This window comes from Copadichromis virginalis, linkage group LG9, assembly GCF_057382275.1.
Source record: "Copadichromis virginalis isolate Kocher_CV1m ecotype Utaka linkage group LG9, C_Virginalis_male_GT1.1, whole genome shotgun sequence".
NCBI lineage: Eukaryota > Metazoa > Chordata > Actinopteri > Cichliformes > Cichlidae > Copadichromis > Copadichromis virginalis.
The window spans coordinates 5,842,436-5,858,275 of record NC_140626.1 but is presented as its reverse complement, the minus strand read 5'-3'; the positions used below and the strand labels follow the sequence as shown (position 1 = coordinate 5,858,275).

The 15,840-nt window shown below is 40.9% G+C and overlaps 1 protein-coding gene across 2 annotated transcripts in view; it reads right to left on the bottom strand.

The window, feature by feature from the left end:
• hecw1a (HECT, C2 and WW domain containing E3 ubiquitin protein ligase 1a) overlaps positions 1-15,840 on the bottom strand; it is a 95,182-nt gene that overhangs the window by 56,131 nt on the left and 23,211 nt on the right. For both annotated transcript variants that reach the window (XM_085467477.1, XM_085467478.1), the window contains 3 exons: positions 7,768-7,862; positions 2,584-2,659; positions 410-579 (listed from right to left, as the gene is read on the bottom strand). In XM_085467477.1, the coding sequence (XP_085323603.1) occupies positions 410-579; positions 2,584-2,659; positions 7,768-7,862 (341 nt within the window). The remainder of the gene's footprint in view (positions 1-409; positions 580-2,583; positions 2,660-7,767; positions 7,863-15,840) is intronic.

Sequence of the window (15,840 nt, the reverse complement as noted above, 5' to 3'; positions counted from 1 at the left end):
TAGATGAGAATACCATCAAACATGGAGACATGTGAAAGCTAAAAAGAATGGAATATAAAAACAAGCGAAAATATCTCTATGAAGTAAATCTTTGAAGATTAGACTGTAGATCAGGTGATGGTGTTTCCATCTTTGAAATGCTCCCAACAAAACGTATCTACGAATATGCTGTTTAATCGCTGCTTTTAAAGCCAGAGGTGATAGAAGTAGTGTACTGTTTAAAGAATGCACATTTCCTCCTGGTTAAGTCAAACTTACTCAAAACATGTGATTGACTTTAGGTTTCCAGCTTTAAGCCTGCATTTTGCAGGAAAGGCCAAGGATGGATACTGATACTGTCATTTAAACACTCTGAGAGTCTAAAGATGGCATGCAAGCAACACACAGGAGAGAAATTGCGAAGGCTTGCCTCTGTGCTCCACTTAGGGTTGACAGTGTTGCAGACCACTCCGGAACGTTTCTCCTGGCCGTGGTGTGGCAGAGACGGGAAGATGCTGTGCTTTCCGGGCTGAATGGACAGCTTCAGGTACGGGTCTGGATTGAAGAACATCCCCTTTTTCAGTCCCACTGCCTGGAGGTCTGAAGATTCACACACACAGTTTTGTAAAATTGGGAAGACACACGTGTGTCTGGTTTCTATTAGTCTATGATTCCGATGTTCATTTAGTTAAAGCTACAGCTTGTTTAGACTAAGTATTTTTAGAGGTAATACGTTTAGAAAGATTCTCACCAGACAAAACCACAGATATACAAACTACTCTGAATAAAGAGATCATGTTCAGTTTCTGATCCCTGCTGTGCTCCTGGAAACACTCACAGCTTTAGCCCACCCTCAGCCTTACTGATCTACACGTCAGCACAATTACATCACAGCAGTCCACAGTGAGGCTTTTTCTACATTTATTCTTTAGCTAAATCCCAACAGTGCGCTTACACTCGATGTGTGACAGAGCATAAAACACATTGTTTAAAAACATTCTAAGAATTAAAAATCAGCACAAATGGACGGCTGGGAGACTTCCCCTCTATAGCACCAGCACAAATAAAGGTTTTACTCTGGAAAAAATAAAACAGCAGGCTGCCCAGTCTGGTCTTAAACTACAAAGGGGGAAAAAACATGAATTACATAACCGCAGAAAGGAGTGAGGGCTGACACGTCGGAGTTACCCCAAATTAAAATAACATCAAATAGGCAGCAGAGAAATCACTACAACAAGTCCAGACTGCCTCGACACGAGACCATTAACACATCAACGTAAGGTCACGGGCTCACCTGGGGGTTTGCACAGACTCACAAATGTAACCGTGGTGGAAAACTGGAATATCTGGGCTTTCTCTGTATTCCATTTTTTCTTTCTAATAATTTTCCAGTTACAGACATTGCACAGTAGCCTTTGAAGGTAATATATGATTTACATAACCTGGAGGTTCCCCTGCAGAGAAAAATCAGGCAGTGCTCAGCTGCAGATGGAGAGCACAGAGACATGCTGTGGCTCATCCTCTGAAGTCAGTATATGCTAAGTAATGTGTATTTCTGAATATAGATATAATCTAGATAATGTGGAAGTTAATCTTACCATTTTCTAATAACAACAGGCTAACATTCATGTTAGCTTAGTGACTAATCCTGAACACCAAGTAAACAGCTTTCTGCTCTCAGCCAACTTCAGCTTGGAAATCCTGGAGATGGCAATAAGTGTTTAGAAACATCAGGTCTAAAACAAGTGTGGGAGTATTGAGGACCCAAAGGCAAACGAGTGCAGTGAAAATGCAGCTTTTATTAGGCTGATGCAGTGTCCAGTAATTCCAGTTCAAATCATCCTAGAAACTAGTGCTGAAAGAACGTCATATAGTGTGCTGAGCACTGTAACAGCGACACAGACAGACTTCCTACGACTGTCTTATGACATCTTTTAATGATTTAATGTATCATTTCAAGTACTTTGAATCCGCTTTCTGGAAAATACTGAGATACTGTACTGGCTCCAGTGGCTGAAGACTGAAGTAATGCATGCGTTGCATACTGCAGCACGACTGTCACTTACTGTTAGAAATTGTAAAGCCTCCATAAAAACATTGTTCCTAACGTACTGCATGAGCCTCTCTCAGAACTGTCACAAGAACATAATGGCGTTAGCTGAGAAAGCTGTTAACTTGGTGATGAACAAAATGCTTCGGATTAACATAACCAGTTATTCCAAATTGCCTGGATTATATCGATATTACTTTGCATGTACTCACTCCAGAGGATGAGCCACAGGGATGTGCAACCATGCTGTTCTCTCTCTGCAGCTGAGCACTGGCTGACTTTTCCCAGCAAAACCTTCAGGGTGTAGCAGCGGCTTATTTAAACCGTCTATTAACCTTCACAGGCAACTGTGGAGTGTCTGCAGTTGGTAAAACTGTTTTCTCACGACGAGCTGTTCTGTGTATCTTCTGTTTTGTTAAACGGCACAGGAATGCAGAGGAAGCCAGATGTCAGATTTGTGAAGCTGAACTTTTACTATATATTCTAGTTTGGATATACACATTAGTAAAGTTACACACAAGTCACTGTCCTGTAGCTGAAGTGAAGCAGCCTACCTGACAGGTTAAAGTTAATAAGTCTTCTGTTGCCCAGTCCATGGTTGACTTCAGGACTGACCACTGGCTTCAGTACCTGGACGCACACACACAGATGTGAAGAGTTAATAGGTGTTCGTAAACAAAAAGAACACGGTGAGAGAAACGTAATGATGCATGCGCGTTTAGGCCTGCTTCATTTCAACAGTGTTTGCTAAAGCTCCGCTTTCAGTGAGGCCGACAGCGTGCTCAGATCAATACTCTGTCCTCATGATCCTGGAAATGGAGGGAAGTGTAAAGCCTCCCATCGTTCATCTGCTTTAACATATAGCACCCATGTTTGACTTTCCTTACATGCCAAAGCAATAGGAAGAGGATTGTAAGGATATCCAAGCCGTTTCCTACTAAATTATTAAAGTCAAAAAGCTTGTGTTAAATAAGTTTTGTTTTTCTGAGGATAGAAATGAAGAAGGATTTACTACGTTTAGAGCATGTGGTTAAGAAAATGTTGAATTAATTTACAAAATATCTGTATATCACAAGCACTTGATGCTACAACAGCTGAGAAATGACAAGAGTTAACAGCTGAGCAGCTGTGTGTGGCTGTAGATGGTAGTTCTAACCTCAGTCCTGATCAGTGCAAAAGTCTTGAGCCACCTCTCACTTCTTTATACATTATACTTTATACAAGTTCTTTCAGTGTTTTCTTTTCTTTATCGCACTTTGAGACAGATCAGTTTCAAATAAACAACCAGTAGTTTGAGGAGGCATCCTCGGTGGTTGGGCAAACAGATAATTCTTCATTGTATAGTGTAGTATGATATGACCCAGTCTTGTTGCAGTAAACAAAAGCTGATCAAATAGTTAGTCTGTGGAAACAAAATAATTATTGATCTTATGGATTCAAAGGAAAAAGAATTTAGTAGTGCTGCCACGTTTAAAGCATTAGTCAGGAGGCAGCACTGTGCTTAAACTGGACACTTAAATAAAGACAAGGTCTACTGAAACATAGGTTTACACAGATTTATGAGTTTTGTATGTACAGTTACACTTCTGTTGCATAAAAGCTTTTTTTTTTGTCAGGCTGTCAGAATTTTCCACAACGACACACAAAATGCTGCATCACTCTCAGTGCTTATGCAACTGACTGGAAACAAAACAACAGAAACAATTCCAGCAGAGAAAACAACAAGATAAAGGGATGAAGGAAATGACAGATGTTTAGACCAATTCATTTTAATGAGATGCTAATCTGCCTTGCTGAGTACAGTTATGGAGAGAAGTGCCACCATGGGTCTCTGCAGTGGGTCTAATCTCACGATAAACCAAATGACAAATGCATCCATCTGTGCGCTCACTTTATATCATTTACCACCCACTTCAGAGAAAGACCAAACACTAAGACACTAAAAGTATAAAAGAAAGGAAAAGTATGTATAATTCATGAGCTTCCTTCAAGTGTTGCAAGAATCTTAAATGATGTAAGACGAGACTGATTCTATGGAAATAACAGTACCCCTCTCTCCAACCATTGCAACCCCGAAAGAGAGCTTACATTTACAAAGTGCATCCCCATCTGATTGCAGGTCAGATACACCCTGGTATTAAGATATTTTAATACACCCACTGCCTTTGAAGACGGAAAGTCTGAGTCTGAGCTAAATCAGTTAGCGTGGATGAGCAGAGAGACAGGGAGTGGGAGGGTAATGTTAAGTAGGTTATGTCAGTTCAGCGTTGAGAGTAGGGCTGGTGGGGGTGGACGGGGAACGCCATCATCTAATGCTGATCTGTTGGCTGCATTTTATGGGACTGGTGCTTTTTGCACTTCAGTGAAAATGACCCAGGAAGTTGCTCTGACAGTGCATTTCATAAATGGAGAAGCGTTGAAGTAAATGTGTTTTATCTTTTAGCTGGACTCTGCTGGTGGTGGGGGGGGGTGGAGGCAACACTTCATGTCGCGACCTAAAGAAACTCAAGAACATCTAAGAAACAAAGTCACTGGCATCAGTATGGAAAGAGTTACAAAGCTATTGCTCTGGGACTCCAGATGATAGACATAACCACTATATAGTCACCCACTGGTTTCTGAAGCTTCAGCATTATCACTTTTGCTTTCTTTTTTGAGACAAAAGTAACCATATTTGGACATGTTTGGTGTTTTTTTTGGTGATTTGGTTTTGTAGTTTATTCATCAATCGAGTATAATCGAGTAGGTCTCTGCTTAAGAATAGAAAGGTAGTAATCTCATTAAGCTGCCAAAGAAAGGCTATCAACAAAAGAGCACCACTATCTGTCCTAGGCAAGATATTCTTTAACAGAAAGAGCTGACTGATTGTTACCTCTGGGACCACTCTGCTAGTTTTTGCAAGACAGGGTCCTCCACTAACCACGCAGGAAAACTGTTCCCTCTACACATCAGCATTATAACCATGAGAAAGCAGCCAGGCCTACAAAGGGATGACATACAGAGTACTCCAAGGACAACGAATCAAAAGTTCTTTTCAGGAATGGAAAAGAGACACACATGTTGTCTCCTTTCCTGTTCTGCTACCATGTCGAAGCTATGGCAGTAGGTACAAGGCTATACCTGGAGAATCCCAGTTCTTGTCTAAGACAGTGGTCCAAGGAGAGCTTTTGCTGATGACCTGTCTCAGGTAAGGCTAAATAAAACTATGCGATGCTAAAGCACAGCATTACAGCATCATCAAATAAACTTCTAATGAAATTTATGTTTGGTCAATTTCTTTGTTGTAACAATGCTTCTTCACAATAAATCTTATACCAGTGGAAAGCCTGTTTATTTCCTCTTAAATAGTGCCAGGCTTGTAAGGAAAATGCTTTAAATGAATAAGGTCCTCAGCAGCATGAGAAAGAACCATGCACGGCTCCAACAGCCTGCCATGTCTTGCTCTGGCTTGGTTACACACCGCTATCCCATTCTTCAACCAGCATTTCTCTCTTATGACAAAAGCTCTTAAAGTACCAGTGTTTCTTGTCTCTTCGAACCTCAATCTTCCAATCAAATGAACAACACCAAGCAAGAGTCAATAGCAGAATGAGCTGTTTGGCACCAGAACACAAGATTTGGGAGATTTTTCATGGGTATAACCCACATACTCAATTGCGCTGCTCAACCCATGAATGCTTGGAGCGCTCAGAAAAAGTAGAAAAGCACTATTTACCATTTAGGTATAAGATTTATTGCCATTGTTACAACAAAGAAAAAAATGACCAAAAGCAAATGTCCTACTTTTTGTAATACATTTTTTTAACCACTGGCTAGGTTTTGTGCATAATAGATCAGACAATGATCTACATATGACAATGATAAGCTGACTCTATGTTTACTGCATCACAATCAATTTGACACGTCTATTAAGCTGATGCAAGTAAACCAAAGAGATGAACAGAAAGGAAACACATGAACAGGTTGGAATAGATATGTACAGTTACCCATGTTATCCAGCCTAGCCTTGTCCTCCTACCGCTCCTGTTAGGGTGACTGGGAGACAGTAGCCCCAGCTGGAGACACATGCCATCCATCACACACGTACACAAACAAACACAATGTCTTCTCTCTCTGCTGCATCTGACAGTTTCTGACTGGCGACAGTAAACAAGCTCAGACGATTCACTCTGTAATGCTATCCCGGCTCTCCATGTCCTTTCTTCTCGTCTCCAATTATTTTCCTTCTTCTTCTTGTGATGTGGGAGGCTCCAGCCGCATTAGCACTTGTCTCCAAATACCTGAATGACTTACCTGAACTGGACAGGATTTCTGCTCTCTCTACTTGTTCCCTCCCTTCCTGTCTTTTTTCTGTGGTGGTTATTTTTATTCCTTTGTCCTCAGGAAGCAAGTACAGATCAGGTTCTAGGGCCATCAGCATTTCCAGGGTCCCACAGCAGCAGAATGGGAAGGGAAACATGGAAATCCAATCACCCTGTCGGGCACCCTCTTGATGACAGCAACTGACTGATACAGGCCTTAGGACAATGCTGTGTGATACACTGATGAATAATAGGATTGTTAAAAACACTGCATTTCTACATAATTACTGCTTATACAGTGTTCACGCACTATTTGACAGCATGAGATTTACACCTTGAAAAGTCACTTAGTGCACAGATCTGAAGAAGCTTGAACAGATGTGCCTTTCTTACAGCAAATATCAAATACGAGGTGAGGTTCCTCTGCTAAAAAGGCAGTTTGTAAGAGTTAGCAACATTAAGAGATGCATTTTAACCACAGGTTGAGTCATTTGGTCTGCAAGTATTTCTTCTTGCCTACAGTATTTTTGGAGCATCCTAAAGTGGATGTATGGACAGCAATCAACAAATAAATGAAGCTCAATAAAGGTTACAAACTCAAATAGTTTGAAGGACTCTCTTTCAACTATCATTTCAAACATTTTGTTCATAATGGGAAAATACTTTTGGCAGTAATATGAGAATGTTATAACCTTCAAGTTGTAAAGTATGAGCTGTGTCGGCTTGCTTCCAGCCCTCGACAGTGACACTGTCTCCCCTCTCCCATTTAAGAGGCTTGGTTAGCATTAGCTTCATGGTAAATAAGCTTCAGGAACTAGACAACGACAGCTTTCAAATTAAGTCTCCTACGTGCATTTTGGCCTCACTGTTCTTCTGTCAAACAATTTCCAGTTGGATAGGTGAAAACTTCATGTAAAGGAGTAATTTGAGTTTAACCCTAGCCCTTGCCTTTAACCCTAAAAAGCTCAACTGGTGGACACTGCAAGGCTAAAATCTGTCTTTAATAATTACTGTGTTGCTTGTCTATAACACCCTTCTATCACCATGACCTTCCCATGACACTAAAGTCTGGGTACTGCGATAAGGTCTATACCAATAAGCATCTCTCCGTATTTGCTAAGTGTTAAAGGGACAAATCAACTCTGTGCTGTTTAACCTCTGTTTGGGGTTTAACTGTAAAAGCAGTCTGTTTAAGACATGTCAGATGCAAGTGTACTCAGCGGATCAAGTTCATTCAGCATAGGTGCAACTGCAGCTAACTTATTTTAAGAGCAGCTTGTCTCTTCTCTTAAAACTTGAATGACTGACCTAACCGATGGAAGTAAGCGCTAATGAATAAACCGAACTGTCATTCCCAGCGAGCCACGAGACACTGAGTGAGAATCTCCACAAAGCTGCATGGGTCACAATAAGGAGATAAAGTGATGAGAGACTCACAGGCGCTGAGCCCTTCTTGATGATTACACTGGGTGTGGTTGCCCTCAGTGCCCCAGTGACACCATGGTAGTACCTGAAGCAGACCTGGGTCTCAGCTGTGGAGAAAAAAATGGGATTAATGATGATGGGGAAAAAACACAATGCATAAAATACAATACAAGATATATGAATAGAATCTGGTAGTGATGGTTGCTGCAGAAGGATTTAAAAACATCTTTAATTCCGATCAGAGAGACGATCTAACAGGTGTTTTTAAATGAATCACACAATTACATTCAATTTCCAGTTGTACATGGTCATTTATTGGAGATAACTATAACATCTTGCAGCAGAGGGTTGTAGATTTTGGCTCAGCTTCAGGAGAAGAGATGGGGAGCACATGTGCTCCCAGTCTAATCAATTTTCCCTTTAAAGTAGGGGTGTCCAACTCCAGGCCTCTAAAACCTACAGGACACCGGTCTCGAGGCCTGGAGTTGGACACCCCTGCTTTAAGTAGTGAGCTGGACCCAGCTGACACACGCAGAATCTCTGAGTGAAGTTTTCCTGAACTGGGGTTTGAGAATTCGTGTGCTTTGCCTTGCCAGGTAAGCTCCAGAAGAACACAGACTTTAGATTTCTGTAGTGTAGGCCTGTGCAAAGTGGTAAAGTAAACTCTGCTGGTCAGCCTGGTCCCTGCTTGGATCTGTGCCGAAGTGAACCCAGAGGCAGCCTCTGATTATGAAAAAAGAGATTTGGTTTGGATGTACGTGTATAAAACTAAACATTTATCTGTTTAAATTAGTTTATTTGTTAACTATTCAGTGACAGCAGTGACAAATCACTTGCTGGCTACTGAGAAACAAGAGAAGGACAGGGCTTGGGTTGTATGTGTGTGCGTTTGGGGGACACACACAAGCAGATTAAGGTCATACTAAAGCTCCATGTTTTTCTGCTCTGTCTCAAACATACTCGATGCTCTGACAAGGAAAAGGGAGCAGCAAGACCGCATGCAAGCTTAGTTCATGTTAACTATTCCAGTCGTTTGGCTTCTGAGTGACGTGTGGGAGAGAAAGTATTCGCAAATGGCTAGAATCTGGAAAATGCACTTAAAATAATTAAAGTAAACATATGCTGTGGCTCTGTAATTGTCTGTAACACATACTATCATTAGGTTCTTATGGCTCGTACATTAATAGAAAAGCAGGACTTTACTGTTGTTGATGTTGTTGCTTTTGAGCCAGTTGGTATCCAGCTGCAAACAGGGGATCATTTTCCACATGAATTATTCAGACTACCATCACCATTTCTCTAATGACTGCTTGTTTCTAAAAATACAGAACATGGTGAAAAAAGCAGACTCCAAAGAAACCATTACTTACTGGTGTTCATTTTGTGCAACCAACAATTCAAACCTCAGTGTTTTTAGAAATACAGTAAAATGATAAAAATTACTGAGTGACAAAATCCTTAAATTCTCATTTACAGTTTACCATTTTATGTAATTACCAAATCCCTGCATGCATTGCAACCTTCATATTACGAAACCAGTTAAAGTGGTCAGCATAAGTGGACACTGTAAGTCTCAGCTTCTGACTGGAGAAGATTTTCAGGGTGACTGAGAGTACTGCTGCTTTTAGGACACGACGTAAAACCTTTTCTCCCGACTCCTTATCAGAGGCTGAGTCCCAGCTTTTTGTGTTATTCTGTATTGTTGATGTCTTATGAGATAATGTTTAGTTCTAGTATTATTATTAGTTTGTCTTGGTCGAGTTTTAGTCTGGTTTATGTTTTTTCTATGCTTCCCCGTCAATGTAGCGTTCCCTTGTGTCCCTCTCTCGCTCCCTCGGTCTCTTGTGTCAAGCTTGCTTGTCCCAGTTCATGTTTTTCCATGTTTCCTGTTTCATTTTGAACGTCTCTTGTTTCTATGTTCACGGTGCTTAGTTTTACTTTCCCCCTCATGTCCACTTCCCTTATTACCCTTCTGTGTATTTAAGTCCTCCTTCTGTTCTTTGCCGGGTCCTCTGTTGTTGTCATGTCAAGTCTCGTCAGGTTTTTTGCTACTGCTCATGCTCATGTTGATTGATTGATTGAATCTTTATTTTGAACATGTTGAAAAAGTACAACAACATAGAATTAAAAAGAGACAAACAAACAAAGCAAAGCAAAAGGAAAACGAGCAAACACAACTACAAATAGAATAGAATAGAATTCAACTTTATTGTCATTGCACATGCACAGGTACAGGGCAACGAAATGCAATTTGCATCCATCCAGAAGTGCTTTAGTGATATAGATATATTACAATATATATTAGCAATAATATAGATATGTGAGTATATTACAGAAATGGGTCTATTATGGTATGTTATAATGTACACGGTATGAAGTATGTTGTGAATATTCTATAACTACAAGTATGTACAGGCTGTAGTGAGTACAAGCTATGTACAGGCTATGAACAGGATATAAATATGAAAAACTATACAGAATATGAAATAAATAACTTTACAGAATCTGAGATATACAGTTATACAGAAATGTGAACTATGCAAGTTGCAAACAGTTGTAGGATTAAAGATTATCGAATGTACAGAATGATTATTTACACAGAGCTATACAGTAGTGCAGTTAAGATAAGTGAGATATGTGGATAATTTCTACAGAGGCTATATAAAGTGCTAGTGGTTGTGAGTGGTGGTTCAGTCCATGTTATTATTGTGTTTGAGGGTACAGTTGTCCATTGTGGGTGTGTGTATGTTCAGTCCATGAGTTTAATGTGGGTCAGATGTCAGGAGGCAGAGTTCAGGAGTCTGACAGCTGTGGGGAAGAAGCTGTTCCGGTACCTGGTGGTCTTAGTCCGGAGGCTCCTGTGGCGCCTCCCAGAGGGCAGGAGGGTGAAGAGTCCATGTGATGGGTGACTGGGGTCTTTGATGATTTTCCCAGCCCTTTTCAGACACTGCTTCCTGTAGATGTCTTTTATGGCAGGAAGTGGTGCTCCGGCGATGCGCTGGGCAGTTTTCACGACCCTCTGCAACGCCTTCCGGTCCGAGGCAGAGCAGTTCCCGTACCAGACTGTTATACAGTTGGTCAGGATGCTCTCGATGGTGCAACGATAGAAGTTCACCAGGATGTCTGAGGACAGGTGGTTCTTCCTCAGAGTCCTCAAGAAGAAGAGGCGCTGGTGAGCCTTCTTGACCAGCTTGGAGCATTTGGTCGTCCACGTGAGATCCTCGGAGATGTGGACTCCCAGGAACTTGAAGCTGCTCACACGCTCCACAGCTGTCCCCTTAATGTGGATGGGTGGATGTGGGTCAGCATTCCTCCTGTAGTCCACGATGAGCTATATATAAGTTTCATGTTCAAAAAGGAGCAGGAAGAAGCATAAGCTTATTTAATCCCACCCCTTTTCCACTATCTAGTAATCAATAGACTACAGAAATACCTCCTTGCAATTACGTTATATGTTACGTGTATTTTTATTTATTTATTTATTTTATACATATATCTTTCTATCTATCCATACATACATATATACAAATACACATATATACATATTTTCAATAACCCCAGTAACACCTCAAAGGATACACAACCTACAGATATATATACCCATACCAACATGCCCGTGCACCTGCACACACATGAAAGTATTGGACAAGGACACCCTATCAAATCTCTACCTCGTTTCTGTGCCCTGCAAAACCCAAATCCTTAAACGGCTTTTTAAACTGCGCCATGCTTGGACATTGCTTCATATCTTTACTTAGTCAGCTTCACTCCACACACAGAGATGCAAAAACTTTTTAATGTTGTACGGATACGAGGATGTTTTAAATTTAATTCCTCCCTCAAATTGTAGTGGATTTGTATGATCTCTGTAACCAGTTTTATGGATTATCCTTATGGCCCTTTTTTGTAATATAAACATTGATGTTAGCAAACATTTGTAAGTATTGCCCCAAACCTCTGCACACTAATGCAAATACGGTGCAATCAGCGAACAATAGAGACTGTGGAGTGATTTGTGGTCCAGAATGTGTGTTACTTTACTCAAGATTGAAACACTTCTTGAAATTTTGTTATGTATACGATTTATATGAGACTTCGAGTTTAATTTATCATCTATAATCACACCAAGAAACGTATGTTCAAGTACTCTTTCAATTTCCACATGATCTATATGAATCTGCACCTGTGCACTTCTAAGGGAATTCCCAAAAAAGATTATTTTAGTTTTACTTAGATTTAGCGATAGTTTGTTCCTGTTAAACCATTTTTTCATTTCTGAAGTAATTGTATCCAGCAGCTCCTTTAGATTCCCCCCAGAACAAAATTTTTTTATTTCATCTGCACATAATACTAATTTTAATATATCAGATGCCTTACAAATATCATTTATATAAATAATAAATAATTTTGGACCCAGTACAGAGCCTTGTGGAACACCACAAGCAATGTCTAAGCATGATGAGGAATGGACACCCAGCTTCACAAATTGCTTCCTATCACTTAAATCATTTTTCACCCAGTGCAGTACAACCCCCCTTATCCCAAACCGTTCCATGTTCATGTTTCACATCTAGGTTCTTGCTCATTTTGTTGTCACAGTTTTCATTGTTAATCTTAGTTTATTCCAGTGGAGGTTTCAGTTTAGGTTTTCCCTTGTTTGGCCTTGTTGCCTCTTTATGTTATCAGCCACAATAAAGGCTCACTTTTTATTAAACCTTAGTTCATTTCTCCTGTGTCTGCTTTTGGGTCCGTTTCACAAATACACCAGCGTTCCTCGCCATGACACTCCTGACATTAGAGACAGTTTTACTGATGACTTCTATTGATGTTAGGCCAATCAGAAATCCATCTTTGATTGAACCCCAAGTAACTTGGGTTCTTGTCACCTGAAACATGCATTCTGACAATTCTGAAACTGGGAAAAACTTACAAATGACTGCAATGTCTTACTTTCAGCCCATCTTTCTATACTGTAGTACCTATGTTAATGGCTAGTTAAAGCATGGTAGTTCTATGAAAGCTGAAATGTTGAAAAAAACATTCAGGTAATGAATGAACTAATGAACACACTGGAACAATTAGAATAATGTTATTCATTCTGAAGATGTCTGAGATCATTATTTCATCCCACTTCACACTGTCAAAATTAAATATTTAGGTATCATCCAGCAACACACTCAGACAGAAACTGGTTCACCCGAAAGACAAAACTCCTAAACTTAACTTAACTGTGGTGTATGCTGAGAGACCAAACAGCCACTTCACAAGCGCATGGCACAACATAGAAGAGCCACCTCCACAGGACAAGACTCAGCATCCATCTTCATCTTAAGGATAAAGGTCACTCTTTCGAGGATGCCAATGTTCACATTTTGGACAGAGAGGACAGATGGTTTGAAAGAGGAGTGAAAGAAGCATCTATGTCCACTGTGAGCGACCATCTTTGAACAGAGGCGGGGGTTTACGACACCAACTCTCTGCCATCTATAATCCAGTTTTGAGATCCCTTCCCAGACACCTTAACGCCCACTCACATCCTGGGCCATCTGACCTCAGGAAATCACATGATAGGGTGGGGCCAGGTTTCACAATGAGCTCACCCGAAACCCTGGCTGATTGGGACCCACACCCGCTTTCACACCTTGGCTCATGTGATTAGGTAGAGGATCATCAGGGGGTCCTTTGTCCCTCTTTGGGGGGAAACCAAATCTGGGACTCTCCACCATTTGCCCCTTAGAACTGAAGAAGCTTCTCGGATGAGAGGTGAAACGTCTTCAAGCAACTCAAAGAAGTCCAGACGCTTTTCTTTCCAAGCTCCTTAGACTACGATGACCTGGATGACTGAGAACCTTCACAGACCTTTAGGTATCAATATTTCTCCCAGACTGTCACAGCTTGTTAACCCTAATTACACCCCTCTGGTAAAAATGCTATTCAATTCAAATCACTTTTACTTGTATCACATCAAAATCCCAACAACAGTGGCCTCAAGACAAATATCTGTGGCGTAAGAGTAGACTAGTAGTCAAGACCGCCAAGACCAAGACAATACCAAGACCAGAGGGTATCGAGACCAGGACAAAACCAAGACCAAGAAAGACCGAGTTAAGACCAAGACAAAGTCGAGACGAGACCAAGACAAAGACCAAGACAAAGACAAAAAAGTCTTTAAACTGCAGCCAGATGCTGCTTCGTTTACGGGTGTCAGGCATATTTATGTGTTTTTGCGATGCACTCGCACAGCCCTCCTCACCGCTGTCTACTGTCTCACTCACTCACTGAGAGGACAGACGCACGCTCCACTTGACTGTTGTGTCTCTCACCCTCTCTGTTTTTCACATAATGATATTATCCTATATCCTCGCATGTGATTGGACACAATATGGAGAATTGGAGCATAGCTGAGCCACTGTGTGAGAGCTGAGCAGCAAAAGGAAATTAAGTGAGGAGCCGGCTCTCGCTCAATGGGAGTCGACTCTTCTGATTCACTACAAAGCACTCTCTAAGCACGGCTCTTAGAGCTGATGCTCTTGTGCATGACACATTATCGAACGTTACATTGTGTGTCATGGATACTGTTGACTCCAAATCTCCCGACCACTATGTCGATCTGAGACAGCAAGACCGAAACAGCGAGACCAAGACAAGACCAAGACCAAATTCCGTCGAGACCAAGAGAAGACCAAGACCATGTAAAAGTAGTCTCGAGACATCCAACTCTACTTAAGAGGCGGAACACGTCGTCTACCAATCGAAGGTCGGTGCCCCCCCCCACCTCCTCTAGTATGCATGTCAAATTATCCTCGGGCAACATACTGAACACACTGTGTGACTGGGTGAATGAGGCTTATAGTAAAAAGTACTCTGAGTGCTCAGAGTAGGAACATATCAGTCCTTTTACCATAACAAATAACTGCGTACATACAGAAAACAATGAAAAACCGAAGACAAATTGATGATTGCATCCTTGCTTAAGAAAAACACTTCACAACATCCATCCAAGTGAAAAACACTCTCAAAGAGGTCGTTTTGTGTAGGTTCTCAGTAATCCAAGTCATGGTAGTCTTAAGCGCTTGAAAAGAAGGTGAATGCACTTCTGTGTGTTTTCTAAAGACATTTCAACTTTCATCCAAGCAGCTTCTTCAGGTCTAAAACCAAAAGAGTCCCAGGTATGTAAACCGTAGTGTGGGTTGTCCCTTAGGAGGTGGTCACTGACCCACATTCACAGCAAGAGTAAAAGATGGCCTCTTTCGCTCCTCTTGCAAACCGTCTGTATTCTGTGAACACTGGCATCCTCGAAAGAGTGAGCCTTATCTTTTACCTCGATAAGGGTTAGTCGAGCGTTTAGAACAAGGTTACACTCAAGAGTAAGAATGCCAGATTAGAAAATACCTAAAAGAGTAAGCAGCAACTCAAAGCTGTTTGCATTTAGCAGACGCTCTGCAGAGCGCTCAAAGGAGAAAAAGAAGCATTTAATATACACGGGTCTCTGATCAACAGCAAGCAGGGCAGATACTCTGACTTCCTAACTGTACTTTCTTACTTGAAAAGCTGGCGTTATTAGCAAAAACAAAATAACTGTACACAGCAGTTATAGCTGTGCTGTGATTCTGTTTATATTTATGTGTAAAATGATAACTCTGGGAAAAAGTTAAAAGCAACAAAAGGTCTCTTACTGTTCAGTCAAACTGTGCACAGCTGCTCTCTGTCACTCTGATAAGCCTTGCTGCACATGAACACAACAGAGAGAGCGGGGGGCTTTTCCTATGTTAGGAAAGCAGCACTTTGTTGCAAAGTGTAAAGATACTGTCTACAGACTTTCTCCATCACCATCCACTACACTGATATGAAAAGGCTAAACTCTAAAAGCTGGCAACACTGAACACCACAGTAATTAAATGTCTGAGTACAGCCCTAATATTAAATCAAAACATTCGTTTGTTTTGTCTTGGGTTTTTTATGTCTAAACTAAGCAGTTTTTATATGTTTTTATATGCCATTTTTCATATATATTTATATGAAAAATGGCTAACAGGAAGATAAACTACTGGTTATATCAGCTAACATGTTGGCTGTAGCTTAAGG